At 42.4% G+C, this 25,156-nt stretch overlaps 1 protein-coding gene across 1 annotated transcript in view; it reads left to right on the top strand.

The window, feature by feature from the left end:
* Positions 1-7,942: 7,942 nt before the first annotated feature.
* Positions 7,943-25,156, top strand: part of plxdc2b (plexin domain containing 2b) — a 76,726-nt gene continuing 59,512 nt past the window's right edge. Inside the window, exon 1 of the mRNA XM_041066181.1 lies at positions 7,943-8,528. Coding sequence (XP_040922115.1) covers positions 8,363-8,528 — 166 coding nt within the window. The 5' untranslated portion in view covers positions 7,943-8,362. The remainder of the gene's footprint in view (positions 8,529-25,156) is intronic.

Below are 25,156 nucleotides of genomic sequence, written 5' to 3'. Positions count from 1 at the left end.
AAACGATGGACTTTACATATTGACACTGCAGTGGATCTGGATCGGACCCCGTGTGCAAATACTTAATGAGTTTGCAGAGGAGCCAAGAGGGTGAAACAATGCAAAGAACAGGAGAAAGTTCTGATATGTTGCAGTAAAGGGGCAAAACTACATTTGAAGGTTAGTTCTGGTATATTTCTGTGATTTACAGCTAAATTATTTCAATTCCACGTGATACTCCCTACTGGTCTGGTACTACATGTCAAAATAAAACCTAAAAGCTGTTTATCACAAGCTGATGGCTGCTGAATTCAAGGCACACAAATTATGTCAGCATAAATAGCAATCATTTTGATAGCGATAACCTTTCAAGAGGCAAATAGCAACAGAGGTTTATCTGTACAAGCTCTGCTCTAATTCAATAATAATTCAACATTTTGAGAAAGATGCTTATTCTCATTCTTCTCCAGAGTTAGAGGAGAGGATTGATCCCACTGTCGTGCTGGTATGGTAAATATGTAGCTACTGCCAGAAGCCAGTTAGCTCAGCTTTGCATAAAGACTAGAAACAGGGGGAAACTTCTTGCCTGGTTCTGCCCAAGGCAACAAAATCCACCTAAGAACATCTTTTAAGTTTACTGATAAACATGTTCAATCCTGTTTGTTAAATCCATTTTTAAAAAAAGGCCAAATGTCGATATCTAACAGTAGACAACAAGTCTAAATGGTCATGAGAACACATCCAAGAAAATTAATTTTTGCCATTTTGTACTTAATAAATCCAGACTAGCAGTTCATTATCAGTGCCACTATACCCTCACTTGCAGAAATAGTGGTAGTTGCCTTGTGCATGGTGATTAAAGTTTTTCTTTAGTGCTGGCAAAAGCAGAAAACATCCAGTTCATTGAACTGAAAGGCTCCACTGAGCACACAGAGCTTCCAAACGGAGTCCCGACTTCATTAGTGATCTGTTTTAATCCTCACAAGTGCAACTAAAATAGTTTTGCCCCTGTTTTATTTGCAAATTAAATTCCATTACAAGTCAGCATCCTGCAGCTGCTTTGTGTGTGGCGTGAGCTGGCTCTCTGACTCTCTGTATCAACCAGCGCAGAGCAGATGGATCATAAACAGCACAGTTATACTAGTCCGCTATAAATTTCATGAGTGTTCAGTCGTGGCTCTTGTCAGCTGTGTCTCATCAGACGTGCCGTCATAAACGGCCTTCTCATATTTGACACAGAACATGAAGATTTACAAGATCGGGTCATGTACTGTACAGTGAGGAAACTAAAAAGAGCATTGTCATTACTTCTCAGCCTCAGTGTCGTCCTGTATGTACTGACAAAAGTCCTGGTTAAAACTCATCTTCAGGTAAAACAGTAGTTTGACATTTTGGGAAATATACTCACTTTTTTTTTTTTTTGTTACATAAGATCCTTACCACTCTTACAACTGCCTGCAACACAAAACAATGGCTGCCGTAATTACTGGCCAAGTCTTAATTATTCCACTGGCCTTTTTTCGCAGAGGACTCTTTGTCGTGTCACCTTTTGTAAATAGCTAAATTAGTTATAGCCATTTAGCTGCTTCAGTTTCCTGGTATAGCGCACACTCACTCACTGTCACACTCTGGGAACAAACACGTTGTGAAGTTGTTTTTCTTTCTTTAGCTGGTTTTTAATATGGTGGTGCTTCTGGCTTTTATAGGGAGTGATGATAAACACTTCTAAAACAAATTCAGTCTCCATCCCATTTATAATAAATGTCAGGTAACGCTGTTGGTTACTGACTGTGAGTGCTCCGAGCCCTTGCACTTAGTCAAAACACATCAAAAACCACTCCCGTTCCTTCATGTTGGTTCAAGTTCAAGCTATGAATCTTTAATTTTTAGACTGTAGATGACCACAGTCTCCAGTGTCATTGCCGTTTAGTCTTGTTCTCCATCACTGTAGAGTCTTTGCTGAGTCTGTAGGTGGATTCTGGGTCAGGGATTTATCAGAGGGCCACAGGATCAATTTCAGGCTTTGAGCTGCTCCACTGTTTTATTTTTTTGTGCCCTTGCCTTAAATTGACTCACTGCGTTTTCCTCAGACATACTATTCTTCCCTAGAAAGCCAAAAAGCAGTGACTACAGATTTGGTCAGAACTGAGTTGAGGCTGCAGTCCAGTGCTGCCAGCTCCCACACACTGAGCGTGAGACTCACACAGTGGACACAGATCTCATGAGCTCACACCACTCATGCCTTTGCTCATGCTAATGTTTCATCTTGGCTTCCTCTGATGTAAAATTTTTACTTGAAGGAACAAATCATTGTGCAACCGATCACAATGATTTTGTGGCTAAAAACACGTTGAAACATAAGTTACCAGTCAAACATCTGGACATGCTCAGTAGTTCAGCTCAAATTATCTTATTTATGTATAATGTATTCATTTTAATGAAAAAGTAAAAGTAAAAAGAATTTTTTTGTGCTTTCACCTGAAGATAGTCAAAGGCAGAGTATGTGCATTTTTTGGGGTCTTATGCAGATTCTTATTCAGCCTCAACAGGCACAAAGCTGCAACCTTTCCGTTACTTGCCAGCCGGCTTGAAAAATTTCATACAGTCTTTCTCAGTTTCTCTGCTTCTGTACTTACTACTCTGCTTTTATAGCACAGTATTAAAATAATAAAAAATGGATCTGCTGGAACAGTTTTAACCTATTTATCAGAATGACTCCCCAAATATTATTATACTGAAGGTTATGCTGATTGATTCAGTATGAGTTTTAAAAAATTCAGGTCTCTGTGCTGCTTTCTGGTCCTTCTTATTATTATTATTTTTGTGCTTTTATTTGTTTTATCATTGTAAACATCAATATTAATTGCAAAGCCAACAGTCCCATAGAAGGGCACCTCTCTGTCTGCCTCTCTGAATTACCAAAAACACCAGCTCAGCCTTTTCACAGCCTCCACATCAATGTTTGTTTGTCTCAGCCCAGTGACATTTGACCTAACAAAACAACAATCGATGGCCTACACAAAAAAACCTTTTCCACTAACATGCCATCATACGCACACACAAACAATGCTACCTTACACTTGCCTTGCCTAGCTTGCACGCTCTCACATGATGGCCCGCTGACTGAGAATGTGCAGCCATCAATGTTTTTTGTCCTGGGCGAACCTTTCTCTGGTAGCTTCGTTATTTTGTGCCGTTGAACAGCACACAGGAGCGCCAGTACCCGCCAACCAGCCTTTGTCCTTGTGTTGTTGATAAAGCAACGTTAGTCAGCTTTTCTCACCGGAGCTATTGTTGTCACAGTTTTGTTAATCACAGAGCAGAGTCCATCTAAAGGTCATTGTTTTGTTTGTGTACAACTCTGCTCCGCGAGGCTCCTGGAATGAAAACGCTCCTGTAGAGTTCAGCAATGACAGTCTTTAAGGACTCGCTGTGACAAAATAACACTGACTTTTGCATTCATTTGCATAGTTATTCAGCTGAGTCCTTTCCCATCACATGTTGTCAACGTGCCATCACAGCATTCAGCCCAATTTCCTCTCCCACGGCAGCTGGGGATGAGGTTGCCCAACCGGCCCCAGTCAGGTCAAGGTGAAATTTAACTCCCTTCCTTGTAATGATAGCTCAGAATTGGTTCTTCCATTCTCTCTGGCTGAGTGCAGAGGAAAATGTCTGTTTCTTCTCTCTGTATTCAGTGAGAGTGGATGGCAACCAGCCCAAGGGGCCGTCCACTGACCGTTCTTCACTGAGTTTCAACCAAATGCTCATATAGAGGAGCTGAGGGGAGAAGGCACTGCTGGGCTGCTTCTTGATTTGATCTCTTGTGGTTTTGGGCTGTAAAACTTTTACCTCCACCTTAACCGCCTCCTGTGTTGTACAATAAAGGTTCATTATGACTTGAAAGAAACTGTGAAGGGTTTTTTATGCACCTTGTACAACCAATTACACCCTATTCTGATGTGCCATAAATATTGACCTGGCTCATGCTCCGGCGCTCTCCCTCATTGTCTGTTGATGCTTGATTAAGTTTCTGAATACAAGACAGAGAAGTCAATACATCATCAAACGTTGCTGAATTAATGAGATTTTTAAGGTTGTTATTTATTTTTTGCTTCGTGAGATGCACAAACGAGGTTTTGCAGAATGAATGTTTATATTGCTGTGGTTTGGAAATACAATTAATTACTCATGGGACTTTGATCAATATGTGATCACTTGTAGGGAAGCTTGTGTAGCTCAGTAGTTTTGTAGATGAATGAGGCCTTCTTAAGAGCTGCTGGAGAAGACATGTTGATAATGACAGTGGTAGAAAGCAAATAAATACATTTAGAATCTCTATTTACAGAAATTATAAATGTACTTGAGTATGTCCATTTTATGTCCACTATATTTATTTGACTATATAGCTATAGCTACTAGCTACTTCTCAGATTTGAACTTTACACAAGGTAGTATTCAGTATTCACTTTCCCTTTAGCTTCCCCTAAGGAGTTACTCAGCACTAACTCCTGAGGGAAATACCTGGCTCTTAGCTGCTAAATGCTCCACTGTGTTCACCAGCTATTTGCTAACTTTGTGTGTCTGTCTAGGTGGCGTTTGCTGAGGCTGGAAACAACACTAATGGGAGTGGTGTGAGTGAGTCAAAACAATGAGCTGAGGGACACTAGAGTAGGGTCATCTCTGTGGGTTTTTCACCATGAGTGACACCCACTTTCAGATAGTCACACTGTTAATATGAAAATACCAATTATATCACACTAAAAAGCACTGGGTTAAAAACTGAGCCAGCATGGGTTCAATATCTCATCGACACAATTACTGGGTTAACAACTTGAGCCAGTTGTGCAACTGCAGAGCTGGACATGTGAGAGTTAAAATGGTGTTCTCTAAAAATACAACACCATATTCACAAAATCTGGGTTTAATTGCACTGAACAAGGCACTTTGGCTGACGTGAAGCATCCATGTTTACTTGGTTTTAAGGCATTTCCGTATCATGAAGCGCCAAGTCAGATGTAGTGGAATTTCAGAAAAATACAAGTTTCCCACTTATATTTACAACTTGGATTTTGATGCGGATGCTGTTTACAAGTTAGAAACTCATAATTACGTTAATCCCTGTATGACAGGAATGTGGCAAGAGGCCCGAGCAACTCAGGTGCAGATGTCCTAAATTACTTTGTATAGTGGCTCCTGAAGCCAGCAACAGGCAGAGTGGGAGGCATGACACAAGAGGAAGAAAGGGAAAACATGAGTGTAAAAAGTTTCTTTAATGAACTTTTAAAACAGCTTTATGTGTATTTTCAAGTTTGTTTCTGCAGAGCCAAACTTAATTTACGTACTTACTTGCACCACACCTAAATAAAGTTGTGCAACAGAGGAAACCATTTTCAAGTTTCCACTCAAAGCAAAGCTAAACGATTATGTGCGTTCAGGTCTTGTTAGTATTATTATGAAACGGAAAAGCTAATAATCGGCAATGCTATAATGGAAAGAAAGACAGAGCTGAGCTTGTTTTCTGTGTTCGCAGTTTCGGACTGCCACACGGCTTCTTTGTTTTCTATGACTGAGTGGGCAAGCATCATAAATGCTGTGGTGGTGACATGCTGCTCAACAAGTGGGACCCAACTCTAGACATAAGCACTCTTTGGAAAGTTTACACTCGCCACCACCCTCAGACCTAAGAGCCTGGATGTCGCTGGAAGCCTCCCATTTCATTTCATTAATTTCATCACATCAGATGTTTTGATGCTCTTTAAGGTCACCCTGGGGAGAATGGGTGCGGTGTGGTCTCCAGCCAAGCAAAAGTTCACAGCATCTGAGACTGATCCTTCTTATACGTCACACAGGGAAGGAGTCGGAGAAGATGTGAGAGGCAGACAGAGAAAGGCTTAGAGGGAATTTAGAGAGAGGGATGCTCTTTTGGAGAAATTAAGTTTTCAGAGTGGTCAACTGAGAACGTAGCCTGGCTTCTTTTTGCTGGAGTTGTGGAACAAGGTGATTAGAGCAGCAGACTGTATGGAGAGCTGCGGCGGCCGAGTCTCCACTGCTGTAATGATTAAACTGCTTGGAAAGAGCTGCAGAGACAGAGAAAAGGGAAAGAAAGCAGTGTAAAAGCGCATGTGTGTGGATGAGGGACTCAGGACTGCTTTCCCATATTGTCAGCAACAGTCTCCCTTTATGATAGAAATACATCATCGAGCAGCAAATTTCTTTTACTTCTGGGTGGGATTGTTTGTGTTTCTTGCAGAGGATTGATACACGCCCCTTTGACTGCATGAGAGCTGTGTGCTGATCAAAGCAAGCAGAGGGCAGTTCAGATTTATGTCAGAGAGTGGATGTGACGCTATCATGGACAGATGCTGTCAGCAGGTATTTATCATAATGATGACATAATGATTGTTTTTTTTTTAAGGAAAAAAGAGAAAACTGAAGCGTTCTTCCTTGGGAATGATTTTGTTTTTGCACAGTCACTGACACTTTCCTGGATCTGGCACAAATCAGCAGCTGCGTTCATGTCGTGCGAAACAAATCCTCTCACCACTGATGAACCCACTTTACCGGCAGTCACTACTCTGTAAAGATAATGGAACAGGTGATTTTGAGTGGCCAGTGAGGATAATCATGATAACTGCTCATTACTGACAAAGCTTTGGTAATAATTACTATTCATGGATCTGTTTCCATTTAGGAACCTGACTGGTTTGCTCTTATGTTTTGATTTTCACAACTTTTATTAACCTTTTAAACACTAAAAAAAGTTTGAAAATCCATTAAAGTCCCCCCAAAAAACCTACTTTAAATGCTCAATATGCATGCACACAAGCCAAGTAAATTATAAAAGGAGTCCTTTATGCAAGAGTTTCCTCTCTACATTAAGTTTTTCCATGACTGTGGCGCAGCTCCTTAATTCCCACAGCCAGTATCTTAATTGGAACAAGCATGTGGTCCAAGTTATCCTTCCTGTGCAAAACGAGCGCCAGCTAAGCAATGAGGAAGAAAAAGTATGGCGAGTTGTCGTCTTGAGCGCAGAGAGCTGTCTTGGAAAAAAAAGAGAAGAAATGTTCCCTGACATGAGAGGTTTCCAACCCCCCCACCCAGCCCTTCAGTGTCTGGCTGCTTTGGAGAAAAACACACAACCAAGGAACCCCCGAATGAGGTTTTGTGCTTTTAGATCATCATTTACCATTTCTAAAAATCCACTTTTGAGTATATTATGAGAAACTGTCTGCTTGCATTTGTCTCCAGATTCAGGTTTAGGCTTTTGACACATTATTAAAGGGAGTAATTTACATTTACATGTGAGTTTCCAAACTTCCCATCCATCATTTGACTGTAATATGCTGCTCTGGGTTCATGGAGACCCTGACTCCTTTAGCAGCCCCCCAAAAAACATACTTAATTTTATTTTTTATCGTCTTTATATTTCATAACATTTCCTGTTTTTTTGAGAATTGCCCATATATAAACAGTTCAAACTGATCGCATGTTTCAGAGCTTCATTACAGAAAATTATGTTTTAGTTCGCTGTGTTACTACGGTTAGAAAACTGTTACCTGTTACTGTTACTAACTTGCACCTGAAGAGGGCGCCCTCACAGTTCAATCACCTGACTGTGAAGCAAAGGTGAAAGGTGAGATAAAATGAGTCAAGTATTTTCCCTCATTTTTGAGAGACATAAATTACTGTAATCTAAACTAAAACTAAAAAAACTAGGACCGTACACTAAACAGCCCTTATAAAACCTGAACCTCTGGTAAATATTTTAATCTATATATCAGTGTTTTTTGTCTGCAGGCAAACAATTAGGCAGTCCTAGTGCATGAGGTCCACAAGCCTCCTCGCATCTTTCCACATCACTCAAATTGCTGCTTGTCAGCACAAGGTGCAAATAAAATCCCAAGGCAAAATCCTACTGTCTCCCCTTACAGCTGGAGAAACGCTTTGTGAATTTGGCTCCTCAGGTTCTTCTGCCCACACGGAGCATCAAACAGAAGAAGACGAAGAAGAGGAGCCATTGGCTCTGAGGAGTTGATGACGGAAGGAGCGCACTGTGTTCTCCAGGAGCGCAGTAGTCTACTCAGTCACACACAGACATACACAGCACCTCGGTCCAGTGGGATGAGATTAGTGTGTCGGATTGGGATGAATCTTTAAGTGGTGAACTTCTTCTTTTTCGCTTATTGTTATTTTTTTGTTTATTTTGGAGGTGGAGACCTGTTAGGACGAGCGCGTTGACTCCCCAGGAGCGCGCAGAGTGGCTCACGCTGGAACAAAAACAGCTCAGTGCAGCGAGTGCAGCGCAGGCAGGTTTCCGTTTTAAAAGCAGCAGGAGAGGCAGGAGAGCAGAGTTACGGAGCCCACGGGAAAGCGGCGTCGGCGCATGAGAAAGACGGACAGCTCTTTTGAGAACCACCGGGATACTGAGAAGAAAAATCTGCGACGGAACTTGGATATGGCGGGTGCGAAGACGATCGACCTTCTCGTTGGAGTTGTTTTAGTTTTGCAGTGTGTGGGGAATATCCAAGCCGAGATCGCAGCCAGTAACGGTAAGAACCTGCACCTCAACCAAGAACCAGACCGGATCAGAGTGAGTTTAGGTCTTAATGACTCAAGTCCCTGCAGACGGTGATAGAGACAGGTGGAGTGGTTCGCTTTTGCATAAGCATGACTTTGTTTTCTGCTCAGATTGCATCTTTTGGAGCAGCAGAAATCCTCTGTTTATCTGCTTTAAATGAAAGCAGAGGTTCTGTGTGTACAACTAAAACAGTAGACAGACACCCTCAAGGCTCTTTTACTTCCATTATTTTATTTTTAGGAATCATTAGACAAGGCTGTCATGACCTACTAACTTCCTTTTTTTTCTGCCTAGATCAAAGACTTTTATTCTAATTAGCATATTTTCACTACAGTTAAAAGGCTGAGTTAATTGCTTTGCTTTTTTTCCATATTTGCTCATGCATTTGCCCGAGGCAGAGCTGATCCATACTGTGTTGTACAGTAAAACAGTAAAGCATTCAGTTAAGCATATGAAAATCTTAAAGTGGCTCTTTTTGCGTCTTCTGGCTTATTTATGTGTGCGATCTGTGCTTTTCCTGCCTGTTTTCTGTCTCTTATGACCTGCAACATCCTGTAACCTGGAGGTGTTTTCCTGCTCTGCAACTTTCAAAAGATTTGAAATCAGAAACCCCTGAACTGTGCAGGTGCTTTCTTTGTAGACGTCCTGCAGAGGACATGCTGGAATACCTGCATGTTCTATCTCTCTTGATGTCCTTGATTATAAGACACAGCCCACGCTGGAGGACGAGAACTCCAGTGTGAACAATATCCCTACTGTAAAGCCACGACATGTGCGCCTAAACTCTCACCCTAATCTCAAATCTAGTTCATTCCATACACTGTACACACACACACACACACAGAGCTCACACACTGAGACAGACGGTGGAATAAGTCCATGCCAACGCTGGTTCTGTTCGCACAGGCAAGCTCTTGTTTCTCAGGGCTTTTATTGCTGGCAGTGAATTTTCATCACGTATCAGATAGTGGTTAGAGAAATGTTCGTCCACTGACAGTGACTGTAAATTAATCCCGTATGTGTGTGTGTGTGAGAGAGAGCGAGAAGACCACAGAAGAATGTATGGCTCAGTTCAGGAGAGAGAGAGATGCTATCGGCTGTGTGTGTGACCGTTCGCACAGAGGCACGTGCAAACACACACATGCACTTCAGCCGTGCTCAGTCTAATTTATGAATTTTCAGTCAGTCTCCTGGTCCTTGCTGCGCTCTGGCTCATTTGACATCAGTGCTGTAACAGAAAACAAGAGCCTGTTTTCCCATACACAGCCTGGACTTTTGTGTTTCTCCTGGAAAAATGATCGGAATAAAGCTTGTTTTAAATGTTACAGTCTGAGGAAAACTCCAAAACACCAACATTTGTAAACAGAAAGGGCATTTTCTTCATTGCTTCATCTCCTGCATGAGCTGGACACAGTTAAACTCCAGCCTCTCAGTATGTAGGACAGTATTTTTAGACATCTGGGTGAGGTGCTTCCCTTGTTGTAGACTGACCTCCACTCTTGTGCTGCTGTAAGGAGCAGCCCCTGTCCTTTCTTAGATAGGGCTTTATTAATAGAGCACAGGTGGACTCCTTCAGTCTCTGCAAGTCCACTGGGAAGATATAATGTGCCATTCCCTTCTATAAAAGCTCTCAGAATCGCTAAAAGTGTCTCAGCAGCTTCAGTAGAGCCTGAAATTTGAGGACTACTTGAAAGGATTCATTTCCCTTCTTGCATTTATTAGTTAGATGAACTGTGGAGCACATCTGGGTGAAATTACACAACATCCTGTGAGCTCAGTGCATCGTATTTTTTTTTTTTAAGCTCTCAGACTGTGGCTCTGTGACGTTCACCCGGTGATACACTCACCAGTGGCACACTCACAAAAATTGGGGCTGATTTTGAGGTTAATTTGCACTCCGGTGCTTTTCTGTGAGTGGAAAAAGAGATGTTCCACTGGAGTCTGGAGTGTGCAATAAGGGAATGAGAGGGAGAGCGTGAGAGTAGTAGCGTGAGAGAGAAAGTCTTGCCTCGTGTAATGATGTGGTCTTATTTAAAACTCTGTGCTGAGGGGCTGTTAATGTGCTAAGATTGTGGTTGTGTGTGGAATTTCATTCGTTGTGGATGCTCGGAGTTGTGTTCCTTTTCGAGGCGCGGGGAGGTTGACAGAGGGTTAATCTGCTCACAGGCAGCGGCGATATGGACGTCTCCAGCTCCAGCGCGCCACTCCTCATCCATCATACTGCCAGCAGCTGCCTCTGCAATCATACAAACACACACTCGGAGGCACATAGGAGTGTGAGCTGCAGAGAAACATGCAGATTAGATCTCAAAGAGTTTGAGCTTCCTGATGAGATCGGTTACGATAGCTTGTTCTGTTTCGGATCTTCCTCCAAGTTGGTATAATACTTGACTTTGTTTAAATCCATAGCCCACAAATCTCTTATCGAATCTGTAATTTGCAACTCCTAATGTTCACATAAAGGTAGTGGATGAAAATGAGTGGAAAAGCTTTATGAAAGTCAACTAAAGAATGATTAGACCTTTGGTCAAACATTTATCTACTGTCCGACTTGGACACAAGACATGTGCCAATACAACTTCTCTTCTTTGGCTTCTGCAGCTACAGCACAGTACCCCAGTGCCATATATACATATTTTCTTAACTAAGAGATGTCTTCATTCTCCACCAAAACAAACTGCTCAAAAGGATTCGATAAGCAGAATCGACCCTGGATTCAGATTTGCTAAAAAGCTGTTGAATCCCATCTCTTTTTATGACAAATGCTGCCACGTCGCTCTCCTCTCTTTGTCATGCTTTGGGGCGGGGGGGCAACATAAACTTTCTCCAGAAAAGTTCCTTCAACAAAGTGGGAGTCTGCTTTAGTGAGGGGAGATTGTAAGCCTTCTTGAAATCTCATCCCCGCCCTCCCTTCTCTTTCTGACATTGCACATTTCAGAACGGACAGATTGAGCTAGCCTCTTTATTGGCCGTCTGAATGACCTGCTGAAAGGAGCTGCCATGAATGGATGACGGGGGTGGGGTGGTGTAAGGAGGGGTGAGAGACAAGATGGGGTGGCGGCGGCTGGGTTTATTGTGCTGCCCTGTATGCGGCGAGAGTGGGCCATGCCTTACATCGCAGAGGCAGGGAGGCAGGGAGGCAGGGTTTATCCCCCTGTACCAGCATGCAACAGCAGCACCAGGCTCCTGTATTAGTCACGCCTGGCCCTTTTCACTCAGCTCCCGCCCCTTTTACTCCGGGAAGAAGCTCAGTCTGACAGCGTGAGAGGGATGGAGTTCAATAGGCTCAGAGACAAAGGGCAAAGAGGCCACTAGTTAATGAAACTCAGTGCAGTTAAGCTCCACTTTTTCTCATTGTCTTTTATGTGCTTCAAAAGCTCCTTCACTTCCAGTTGTTGAGGCGCCCTGCCAGAGTTATCATGTCTTCGAGGTCACAGTAATCACTCCCTGGCATTTTCTGCTCCGTGTGATTTGTTCAGTTTATTCACAGCATCGAAACTGTGGATCTTGTTGGTCGAGCAAGTTTGCAAAGGTCAAAGGAGTATGATGGTTAAAGCTGCCGTGTTATGCAGCAGTACAGATGTGGATGTCAGCAGTTTAGTGAGACATGACAAGCATTTTCCACTCATGATACACATCCCTTTTCCACAGATGATTACAAAGCTGCCAGTAGACCGCAGCTTCATCCACAGTCAGGCTGCTATCTGCTCCTCCTGTTGTCTCTGCTGAGGGATGCTGCCAGAGGAGAAGCTAGATCATCAGCCGGAGGGTGAAACGAGTAAAATGCTTTTTATTTAGACGGGAGGAGTTGGCTTTTCTTAACGAGCAGAGGGAGGAGGATTAGGAAATTGTCAGTTCCCCTTCTGTGCTGACTGGCCACACAGTTCAAGAGAAGATAATTAGAGTATCATAATAGCAAAAACATTTCACTCTGAAGTATAGTGAGTGATGATTAACAGCATAGATTATACGAGCAAAAATGAATGGTAGGAACATTAAGGGGTAATTTCACCCTTGGATGCTTTTACATGGTTATGTATGTTCAAACTGTTATTGTTAGCTCTGTAGTTCCAAGGATTAATACTGTATGTGATGAGGTGTTGGATAGACGGGTTTGTGTACCTACTTTGCTTTCGCACGAGTTAGTTATTTCCTGTTACAATCCATCATGTAATTTGGAAACATAATTTACTTTGACTTCATGTTCAGGTTTTGCTGTGGTTTTTCTTTTTATTTACACTCAGGGAATAATGGTTGTTGTCCCAAACTCAGATACAAAAAGCATTTTTCCTTTGAAATCTTTTCAACTTTTTGTCTCCTCTTGTCTGAATGCTGAGGATTGCTGGACGCTTAAATCATGGGTGAACATATTTCATACTTTTGATTAACTCATTAAACCGCAGCAGGTCTCAGAGGGGCTAAATATTGGGACCTATAAGACTGATACACACCAGTAAGAGACTGGTATTTGACCACAGCAACATACACTTCACAGTGCTGAATTTTATGGCTTTAAATAGCATAAAATGACTGGCTAGTTGGCGTTCAGCTGTGGGTTCCCTATTGACTATAACCTTTTAAAACATCTCGTAATGATGTGAAATACAGATGGAATCATTTCATGCTTGATACACAGTAGACCTGTTGCAGAATCATCTAGTCCTGTTATTTGTTTCTAATGGGAGACTAAGAAAAATAGAAATTAGTTGCAGGTGTTCAAAACTAAGAAATGAATTTACCCTTTCAAATTATTTAAGAAAACATGGAGTCATTTTTGATGTATTTTTTCAATACACACATATCTGCAGGTGGCCATACGATAGCTGTGCATCAGAACATAAACCAGCCCTTCCAAATGTGAAAATGATGTATGGTTCCTGCAGCGTTTTTATGCGGCGCCTGCACCAAAATGATGAAACGAATCCAGAGATTTGATGCGCTCACTGAAGAAAGTTGAAAGAAGCAGCTCTCCAGAGGGGAGCAGTGTTACATGCTTCTCTATCATGAAGGAGAGGAGAGAGAGCATGGCTTCAGCGTGCATGGACCATGCACGCTGAAAGAAGATAAGGTGCCCAAGCAGCAGTGGAACCCGTCACTCCACCCTGCAGCAGGCTTCATATCCTGAGCCCAGCAGGAGCAGCGGCTTGGCTTTGTCCCACAAAAGCAAGTGTCACTCATGGGGTTTTACGGCATGCTGCTACATGCCTTTGCCTATATGTGCAACTGTGTGTGAAAGTTTTCTCTCTCACACTCTGCATCAGTGTCTGCCTCTCTGTCAGTTCCAATACAGTTGTTTTCACTGTTGTTTTCATGCTTTTACTCTTTATTTTTATGAATTTAGACACCAGCCAGTGAGTGGATGAAGGCAGGATCAGCATGTTGCTGTTAGGACCGGGTTTCAGACTGAAATTTAGCAGTGAAGGCTTAGTCTTTAGATATCAAGTACTGAGGGAAACACTTTTGAAGTTCATCTTATTTTAACAAAAGCAAAAGTGGCTTTTGCAGGTTTTCTTGCAATCGACTGTTGTATGGCGCAGTTACAGGTCACATTAAAAAAAAAAAAAAAGAAAAACAGCCTGTTTTTACAAGGATCATTATTTGCTGACTTTTAGCATTTTAGCATTAGCGTCAGTCTTAAGCACAATTTTATATGATGCTATCTCCCGAGCAACATTCGCCAGGGCTGATGAAGTTTAGCCAGCAGCCAGTTGTGAAGTATGTGCCCCTTGTTGCTGTCTTTTGTGACTGTTCTGTTTGAGGTAAACTGTGTCAGCAAAAATGCAAAACACTTTCAGTTATTTCAGTGAGAGCAATTACATTTAACCTGACCCCTAACCTAAGCTCAGCTTGATCTGTTTATTGGTCTGTTTATCATGTTAATAGCATCCTCCGTCCCAAAGCCATCAATTATACTTTTATTACGTGCAGTTTGTTGCTCGCTCCTCTAAATTAAATGTAACATGTAGCCTTTGCCATGATTATACCATGATGTCTGCTAGTGCTGTGCTACTTGTGTATATTCAAACAATGTTTTGAACCGTGCCAAGTAAACCCTTGCAGACATTGATGTGTTTTCCTTGCTGTAGGTCCAACAGCACTGCCTTTGTTACTCTGCCCGGAAAGTGTCTCCACGTCCCCTGTCCAGAAGTTTCTCTTTACCCACCAAACTCATCCTGACAAAGAACAAGTGTGCCCCGCAGCAACGGCTTTTCACAGAGCAGCACAGGCTGCGAGACTTTGATGGGCCAGAGCATTTTAGGGTGAAAATGAAAAGGTTTACAGCCACAAGTTTATTTCTGCGTGAGAAGACAGAGAATATACTGTGACTTTGATGACTGCATCAAAGGTGTTTTCGGTTTGCCGTCTTACATTTATAATCCACATAGACAGACCAAATCTTTAGGATGTGAATGCTGGTTAATGCTGTTGTCTTGTGCCTTCCTGGTGAACATGCCATTGTTATATGTACTTTTGGCTGGGTTGATTGCAATTACTTGATGCCTTGAAGCACTAAATACCACAGAAATTCAAACAGACTCATATTTATTAGCCTTGCAGCCTCAGGGATTTAAACTTGGTCATCTGTCACTGTATGCATTTGCAAGAGAACGGTCAGCATTGTTCTGTGACTTGTTTTGGCTAATTCACTCCACAAATGAGTCATGAAGATTCAACACAGTACTTGTAACACATCTGTAAGGCTTTCTGCTGTCTCTGCTTGGCTTTGTTGTTCATCACTTGACCCTTCAGGAATCAGGGCTGCCAGGAATGGTAGGATAAAGCGCTCTTCCCAGAAACCAACAGAGGTTTCTGGAGGTCAGGGTGATTTTTGTTTGGAGCATGCAGTTTTAGCCATGCTTGTTCCAGTGCCTCCCAGCTGTCCACCTCCTAACTCGTCGCTGAGCTCATCCTGAAGCTGTAAACAGGAGGCCCACTTGGCAGCACACTCATGATGGGAGGTTTCACTTGCAGCACATCCATGTCCTGTTTACCACTTCTTTTGCTTCTTCTGACATGATCGAACATGCTTGATTAAACAAATATGAGCCAAACCCAAAAAAAAGATAAGAAAAAAAAAAATCAACAAGTGATTCCACTAAATTAGATTTAGTTTGCACCAGGTGTTCAGGTTTCTGTGTCTTTGCCAGTGCTTACTAGTTGAAAGTTGCTCCCAGAGCTCAGCGCAGAGCCAGGAACAAAGGCTTGCTTTGAGTCTTTGTGATGATGAATTGCAAGGTGTGAGTGTCACCGTTGTGTGTGTGTGTACTGTATGTGAGTCAGAGAAAGTGGGGAGACTGGTAGCAGTTCCCATGGTCTGCTCAGGTAACAAGACACTATCAAGTCGTAATCCAGTGGTATGTTGTGCACTGACTGGGAGTTTCGAGAATTGTGTTTTCATGTACACTCTGGAAAGATCAAGCATCCTGATATCAAGGGAGGTCTGGGTGCGGTGAAGTGCACACATGCTATGATCCAAAAGGCAACAACACATCAATTTAATGGATACAGTAGATCAAATTCTGCGGCTTTGTCCGCAGTAAATTGGCTGGTCTTCAAGTCTTGGCCTGATTACTTAACATGGCATCTCTGTTAAACGCAGGTGTTTGCTATGTATAACTGAGTGTGACTTTGTCTTGCATTGTCTGTTTGTGCTTGGAGTATTTTGTAGTCCTCTTTCCTTTCCTGTCCTCTTCCCTTTCACAAACATGACAGAGCTGTCGCCGTGTGAGCGACCACTCTCTTCTCCTTGCCTACGGAGCGTGAATCTCAGTATTTTCCTTCTTTAAGGCTGATGGTTCTCTCGTCTCTGAACATCAGTATTTGCTCACCGTGTGTCACCGAGAATGAGTGCTCTTCAGATCCTGGGTCCATTCTGCCACTGAAGTACTTGGTCCACCTCCTGTTGATGTACATTGCATTAGAAATGCATTACACTCTACTTTTAGCAGCATGATGTTGTATTGAAATGGTAATTTACATTCATTTTCATCAGCTAGCGATGTCGTGTCCAAAGAAAGTGATTAATGGTGTTTGCTGTGAAGGGAATTCTCAGTGTTCGTGACCATTAAAAGGTGTTTATGTGAAAGCTTTTTTTTTTGTCAGATGGTGAGAGGAGCCCTAACCGCATTGTAAAGTGGCAATTGACTCCCATTTAAAGGCCTTTGTCTCGTGTGCCCCACAATGCGCTAATTAGATGGCAGGTAAATTAGTGTGAGCAGCTTAATTATGAATATGTTATTCATGCCATTGCACAAAGGTAATGTGCCTGTCTCTCGAACAGGTGGAGTGGGAGTGAATGATAAGTGAACAATGTAAAATTGTGCAACTGGTATGAGCAACAGGCACGATTGAGTCCCTTACTGACAGACGTTTATCTGCAGGGTCATAAGAGGGAGCCAAGGCCTGCACTGCCCGGAGATTATAGCAACATTACAGAAAACACTGTGAGATTTCAGCAAACACCCAAACAGAAAACTACAACAACAAAACAGAAAACATTTTAGAAAACACGACAACTAAACAGATGTTTACAGTTTTGCTGTTGCATTCTCTAAAATGTGTTTTAGGTTTTGTTGTTGAGTTTTCAGAAACATCATGTTCTCTGTAAGGTGTGTTCTGTGAAATGTTTATGTGTCTCCTATTTTGTTGTTGTTGTGTTTTAATTAATGTCGTGTTGTCCTGTTTTACACCTCAGGACCACCATATAAAGGAAAAATAAGCTAAAAAAAAAGTCACTCTTTTGAGAGCATCCAGCTTCATTTTACTGTTATTGTATCAGCCAGATGCTGTGTGTTGAGGGGTTCATCATTGCACTGGAGTCCCACAGCAACCAAAAGCTGATATGTGTCTCGGCTAGAGGAGGCCCAGCTATTGATTAAACGTCTGGCTGACTCCCCATTCACCCGAAGGCCTCTGTTATCACAGACGCTGGAGGTGGTCAACGTGCCAATGCACCGTGCATCATCGCAACTGGGGCCCACTGGCTGCCAACCCAACTTCATCTAAACACATTTATTTAAGTCATAAATAAAGGGTTGTGGGGATGTAATTTAACATCTGTGCTGCAATAAATTTTCTCTGTTTTGTTTTTGGCCTGATGGAATGAAAGACCTGCATCCCAGCACATATTGAATGGGGGTCAGATATGAGATGCCCTCTCTCCACAGGGCTGCCAAACCAGTTATATATGCGCTGAAAATCCCATCTATCGACAAGGAGCCAAAATTGAAAATGAGAGGTGGCGATATGAATATAAATGAGTTATTTGATGTCCTTTTCTTGCAATGAGCCTTCCTCCAAATGGCTGGCAGACGTGCCGGTTTTCTTTTGAAAACACCTACCCGTTACTCAGTCCTTCAATAACCTATCATTTCCGTGCTGCTACAAAGCCAACTGGGCCAGTCTTCATGACATAACATGATTTTTAATATGTCATTCAGTGTCACATATTCTTTTTGGAGCTTACTCCATTTGAAATGTTATTAAATATCCTCTTGACAGTTGTTCTGGACAGTGTATACATGATTTTTTTATGCATACTAGGGATTAGACGTGCTGTATGCACGCCAGAGAGCCAACCTAAATAGGAAATGACTTTGAAAAAGTGTCATTTAAGGGTTACTTAACTGAACACGACAAAAACAATGGAAAATCAAAAGCGGTCAAAGTCAGCATTGTCCTGGAAGTATAGTGAAGTTTAGACGTTTACTGTAAAAAAAAAAAAAAAGAAGAAGCTGCTTCAGGGGTTTTTTCTCTTAGCGGATGTAGAGCCACATGCAGAGAATTTGTGTTTTTCCTCAGTGGTTCAGAGGATGAGCTCAGATCACAGGAGAAGAACGGTTCATGAGATCTTACGCTGAGGGGAAATACTACGTTTTATTGTTTGCACATTATCTCTGCAAGCAATTAGGACTGAACGGCTGAATTGGAGAGTTTATTGAAAGGTCAGGCCCAAGTTGCTCTGTCTGTGTGTTCATGCGTGTCTCTGTGAGCACGTGCGAGCTTCTGAATGGCATGCAGGTGTGTATTCGTGTGTATATTTGTATGTGTGTGAGCCCTGCCTCTGTTTGAGGTTATTGAGCAGCCACTTCAGAGCGAGCCATCACTGGCTGTCAGCTGTTTATTGTGTATTATGTGTAAACAGGTGGAACGGATGGGCTATTTTGGAATCATTCTTTGCAGAACCTCATGGATTCAAGGATAAAGATGAAGGTCAGGAGATACTTTGAAGTCAAGATGAAACTTATTATACGTCCTCTGTGTTTGTTTTGACTTTTGTGCTTTGATTTTTTACATTTTGTAAAAAGAATTTTAGCTTTATTTGTTTTTCTGCAGTGACAGCACCTACTACAGCGGTTTTCAATGTATTTTTGGTTTTGACTTGTAATTTTTTTTAAAAGTTTAGAGCACTGACCACATTTCAGTAATCCTGAGGAACTACAGCATATAAGTCTTTCTACCTGGATAGATTCAGGATCTCCTGCTGCTGATTTCCCAGCTTCCTGTTAACGGTCCTGTGTCACATGCGATTAGTCAGCGAGCTGCAGTGATTGGTTGCCTGCTGGCTGTGCTGCGACGTGGTGGACCAGACTGACCCTGAACAAATGGCTGAGGATGTGTTTTTAATAAGCTGGAGGTCACAGTAGTCTGCAGCCGAGAACAGAAGCCAGTCTGCCTCTCTTCTCACATCTCAGAGCTCTTCCTGGAGTACGTGGTGCTGGAGAAAAAGAAAATCCTGTGTGCCTTATCTCGTGTTCTGTCCTATCTTTGCTTCTGCCAGTCTATCTCTCACATTTTCTGTCTCTCATTTCCCCTCCCACCCAGTGTCTTATTCTCATTTCTCTTCCTGCCCCAGTTTTTTTTTGTATGTGAGCTGAGTGGAAGATGAACAGTCTTAAGCTGTGTCATCCATTATATGAGTTTAGTTGTGTAGCCTGTCCTTCAGCCGCTGCCAGCCTGAGCTGATGAAGAGTCTGGAAATCGATACCACGCTGATAACACTGAGTCTGGGCCAGAAGAAAGAGGATATGAATCAATATCATACTAAAATCACACCAAGTCACAATGACACTGATCTCACAGCCATAGAAAATAGTACTCTAATAATACTTCGGACTGAGGTTTCTGTGAGTATATGGATAAAATCAGCCTCCTTTTGTTAGTCACAGTGGAGTTTTTAAGATAAAATGTGTGCACATGCCTGAATTTAAATATTTAAGATACGATACGATGTGGCTTAATGTATGTGAACACCCAAACCTGTATTTAGTCTGGGAAAGCTTTCCACAAGATCTTGAAACCAGGTGGATAGTAGATTTAAGCTTTAATATCCCAGAGGAGCAATTTGGCTTACAGACAGCAATCAATAATAATAAATAAAGGAAAGTACTGCAATAAATAAACTGCACAGTTTAACTCTCAGTCGTCACCATAATGATTTAGAGGAACCGCCAACCCCAGGGCTCAACATGCTCTACCACCTGAGCCACGCCGCAAATACAGCGTTCAAAGTACAAAGTCATCTACCACGAGGTCTTTGGTTGGCCTCCGCAGCGCTTTGCCAGGTTGACGTCACATCACTTGGCGGTCCAGAAAAAGTCGAGCCAGGTTCAGCTTGTGTGCTGGACTCTGTCTGACACTGGCCTCATTAAAATGAATGAGAGGACTGTGTTTCTTTGCACCAGGCTGAAGTGGCTTTGAACGTGGTTTCGGGCTTTGGCTCACTCAGATGCCACACAAGTAGAAGCGCCATGTTATCTATATCGCTATATGCTGTAGTGTTAATATTTACCACGCTTTAACAGCCACGGGGCGAGTTTGTCCTCATACTTTTGGCCATATAGTGTAGCTCCAGGCTTTACAGGATAATGTCTGCTGTGTTTCCATGCATGTTGTGAGACCTAAGAAGCAAAACTGTCCTTAAATATAGATGTGTCAGAGAGTGGAAAGACAGAGTGAGACAAGGTGCATGCAGTCAGTATGACTGCCTGTCCCTCATCTCGACCCCTGACCTTTGTCTCGCGGGAAGGAAAGACCTCAATCTGACTTCCAAACTCGAGAGCCCGATGGCTAAAGTCATCTCTCTGTCTGGGTGTGAGGGAGGCAAACACATTAACACTGTGGTGTCGGCCTGTGGCCAAATACAGCACTTACCAACAGACCCTGGACAAATACTCCCATGAGTAGGTAAATATAAATAAGGGTACTCAGACACTGGGAAAGCTTTCTAATCATTGAGCAAATACATGATTGAACGGCAACATAACCCTTCAACCCCCACAGTGCAGACAAGAGGACATTTACTCTGTAGTAAAGCTTCAGACTTTTAGCCAAAGGAAAGTAATAGATTCAAAAGAAAAACTGATTTGTAGGAAAGCTTTTTAGAATGAGCCACTTTCATCCTGTTAATATGTCCTGTGCAGTTACGTCGCCTGAGAAGTTAATGGGACAGCTTAAAAGCTTCAAATTATAAATTATAGTGTCTTATCAAAATACTTACAAACAGAGCAAATGATCAACATCTGCTGCATGTACTTTTTGTTTCCAGTGTGAGAGTAAAAAAAATAAGAAGAACACATAACACATAAAATTTTATGACTCTGCTTTATCAGAAGAGATAAATTTGACCAGATGATAAGTAAATACTTCCCCCTCCACGCTCTGCATCATTAAAAATAACTGCAGGGTCACGTGTAGAAAAAGTGGGACACTGCGGGTCCAAATGGAATTACGTTGCTTATTTTCTGCCATAGCATACTGTACTAAGTATGTAGACAGCTACAGCAGCTTACCTAAACTCCTTATTCTCCAACACGGGTGGTACCAGCTTGTTTCTAACTAGTTTCTGCTGTTTGGTCCTGAGCAGGTAGTGTACAGTGGGTTTTTGGAGCTCTTGTTTTTGGGTTTTTTTTGGGCTGAAAACAGCCAGTGAACAATGAAATATTGAAATAAGTGCTTAAATTAAAGCCACTCTTCCATTTAGTTGACATCAAAGTTAACTTAAGCGTCATGGAAGTGGCAGCCAAGTTTGCTTTGTATTCTTTGCTGTTGTTTGTGCATGCTGCAGCCCCTCAGGTCAGATCTCAGTCTAACATACATACTGGCAGATAAATCGCTTCCTCTGGCCTGGGTGACACAGGGATTTTGGCGTCTTACCCCCGGGGTGTTTGTGTCCTGTGGCAGATTTGCAGTGACAGGTCCCTGCCTAGACATGACAGGCAACACATCCGGCTTGATATGAGGCTACAATCACGTTGACAGGGAGGTAATGAAAGGCCCCGTCTCCCTGACACCTCTGATGTCCCACTCGGTGCTGGTGCTGAAGTGGATTGCGTAGTGATTGACGGTGATAATTTGACCCTGTCTGTCAGGGTGTCTCTCTTTATGGAGTGGCATCACTACAGGGACCTGATTGTCTCGGCGGTCACAGGTTATCTTCTCATATTGCAGATGTACTTAATCAAATAGTGTGTGTTTATGACAGTCTGGTTCTTAAATAGCAGGTTTCTCATAATCTCCTTGGAAGATTCAGTAGCTTTGAGCTAATGAGGCTTTCTGGAATTTGTCAGATGTTGGAATAAGTCAATCTAACAGCATATTTTTAATGGCACATTTTGCACTTTCTGGTTGATAAGCTTGGGATTCGGAGGGAAGGATGGAAAAGACAGATGGGAATACCATGTGGGACCGCACATCTGTCTTGAAGAAGAAAAAAAGAGGTTTGGCCTTGTAAAGAGGACAATGAACAGAAGAGGACATGGAGAGAGCTTGGAGAGGGAATGTGAGGGCAAGCTGGGGAGGAACTACACCAACATCTGAGTTCATGGACCACGGGGTCGAACAGTTGACATCAGCTTCCTCTCATCCACCATGTAGATTCAATTCAGCTGCAAGATTTGATTTTGTGAGCCCTGGAAGCACAGATGCAGCACAGCAACTTCTGTGAAATGAATATTTCATGGCTGTAATTTTTTAAAAGGTCATCCGAAGGGAAACTATAAACTGTAAGTGTTGAATTACAGGAACTGTGGTGTGCAGGTTGCTTTCAGAGAGGCCAAAGTTCAAATACAAGCAGCAAAATGATTCCTATCACAAGCTTGTTAGCAGAGCAGGACTGTTACTGCTTCTCATGTGTCAGCAGTATTCCTTCTCCTCCTGGACTCTGTTGCGGCTCTGCCTTTTTCTTTTCCCTCATTTCTGCAGCTAGCTTCCATTCTTTCACAGAAGCAGTTGACAGACACATTCACATGGTTGTAGGCAAACAGAGCCCACGTTCCATGGTCTCCACTGTTATCATGAAAAGCTGAGGGTTTTTAAAAAGAATGCTGAATTTTGTGCAGATGTCTTGTGTTCTCCCAGCTTTATTTTTCCACTACTGCCCTTCTTTTTTCTCTCCTGCAGATGTGAAGGCTTTTGTTAGTCACATCCTGGCCTTTCCTGAGCTCTGGATAGTTTCAGCTGTGTTGGCCAGGAATGTGTTCATTTATTTTTTATTGAATAGCACAAAGAGTGTAGCTGTTTCATTATAAATATAGTGCAGCCAAACAGATTTTTGAAAGGGTGGCATCATGGTGAAGGTCTGGGTTCAAGCCCTGCTGGAGTATCGTCCAGCAAGACACCAAATTCCCTTCCAGCTTTAAAACTGCTGGTCTTCTCTTTGAGGTGAGAAAATGATTTATTTTGTGATTATTGTGACCCAAAATGAAAGTGAAGAAAATGTGCACTAAAATTTGGGACAATTGTTTGCCGTATATACATTCACTGCCCCCAGAGGATGAATCCTAATTGCTTTGGTGACCCTTTAACTTTTCCACTCGCACCACCATGAGGCCAACATCTGTGATTTTTGGTGAAATGTCTCAACAGGTACTTGAAATTTGGCATGGACATCAATTTCCCCATCAAGAGGAATTGCAATCACTTTGGTGATCTCTTAACCTTTCATCAAGCGCCGCCATTGGATCAAAACTTAAGTTTGGTTCTGCAGCCTGTCCTGTGTATTTATTGCTAATTAGTAAATGTTACTGTGCTAACATAGTAAGCTAAAGTGGTGACCACTGAAAACCTTACATCTGCCAGAAATTAAGATTTAGTTTTCCTCATCTCTTTAACATAAATTGTAGCCTCTTCCATGCTAAATGGTGCGTGACTGTGTTGACAGTGCATATAGTAAATTATTTGGATGGTCTCCACTATAACATGCATGCATGAATGAAATTACCTCTGAGTGTTTGCAGTATGCACAGCTATCGTAGAAATCCCTGTGTGCTTATACAGGTGTAGATTCAGTTCATGACACTGGATGCATATCAGCCGCGATTAATGATACTTGGCAGGAAATAACTGATACCCAGTTTGTGTCAGTGTCAGCTGTCACAGAGAAGGGAGATATTCTGAATATATTTTAGTGTGAGGACAAGCTTGTTAGTCAAGGTCATTTTCTCCACTTCACTGACTGCTACCGACATGTTTCTGCAGGTTTGTGTCTGGGCGGTGACCCAGTTCCCCAGCTGACAGGGTCATAAACACAGCGCAGTAGACTGATTAGAAGGAACAACAGCCCAACACACGACTGTACAGTCTTTATAGACTGTGTAAAAAAGAGCCAGGGGTGTCATTATGCAGTTTTACACAGTGCTACTCATGTGCTGCTGTGGGACAGGTCTATACAAAACCTACCTGGCGTCGTTATGTGCACTTCTACCGGCCTACAGAGAATAGGTTGTTGAAATGCTCTCATCTAAGACAAATCACCAAATCAAGCTTCTGCATGGCTGCGCTCCCACTGTGGGTTTGTTAGATTTTGTGTGCCTGTGAGTTTGATGAAACCTGGTGTAGATAAAGCTGCTTTCACTGAATCCTGACTTTGTTGTTAGAGTTTTACTCCTTAGGAACTGAAATCAACTCAGAAATGCTTTTGCTTTGCATCTTTACATTTTGATCCATATTTGTTTAATCATTTTTCGCTTAAGTTTTGAAGACCAGTCAGAGAATGATGGGAAATCATTTAGGGAAAAGGATATAATCTCACTATCTGCCAAATTATGGTTGCATTTGGACCAGAACCAAAGAGAAGTCTTGTTGATCTGTTGTCTCGCTGCCAGCCAGTAATGGTATGCTAATGCTGTAATTATTTTCCTTGTCAAACAACAAACTTTGTCTTCTGTTCCCAAGGACAGAATTACACTTGAGACATTTTAGAAACAAATGAGGGATTGTTAAAATTGATGCTCAAATGGCCATTGTTACCTCACGCTAATCACTGCCTCTTGACAAATTTGTCCTGCTGAATTCTAATACTCTCTGATTATTTAAGGAAATATGAACTGCTGCATCAGAAGTCCACCTCTCTGTCTGGTACGGTACTGCATAGGCCCCCAGTGTGCCTCTGTGTGATAGAGCCTGTGTTTTCTGCCTGTAAAGCCTCCGGCAGTCTGTCTCCTGTGGTTGAATCCTCATAGAAAGGTGGTGTGGACTCAGAGGAGCAGCTCCAGGTACAACAGCTCTGAGTAACAGTGTGACTAAGCCCAGCGTTCAACCCCCTCAGGGCCCTCAGCCCCCCGCCCCCCTCTCTGTACAGCGCCTCCCACTGCTTCCCTC

This window comes from Toxotes jaculatrix, chromosome 20 (genome assembly GCF_017976425.1).
Source record: "Toxotes jaculatrix isolate fToxJac2 chromosome 20, fToxJac2.pri, whole genome shotgun sequence".
In the NCBI taxonomy this organism is placed as follows: Eukaryota; Metazoa; Chordata; class Actinopteri; family Toxotidae; genus Toxotes; species Toxotes jaculatrix.
This window is presented reverse-complemented; position numbering and strand designations above follow the sequence as displayed.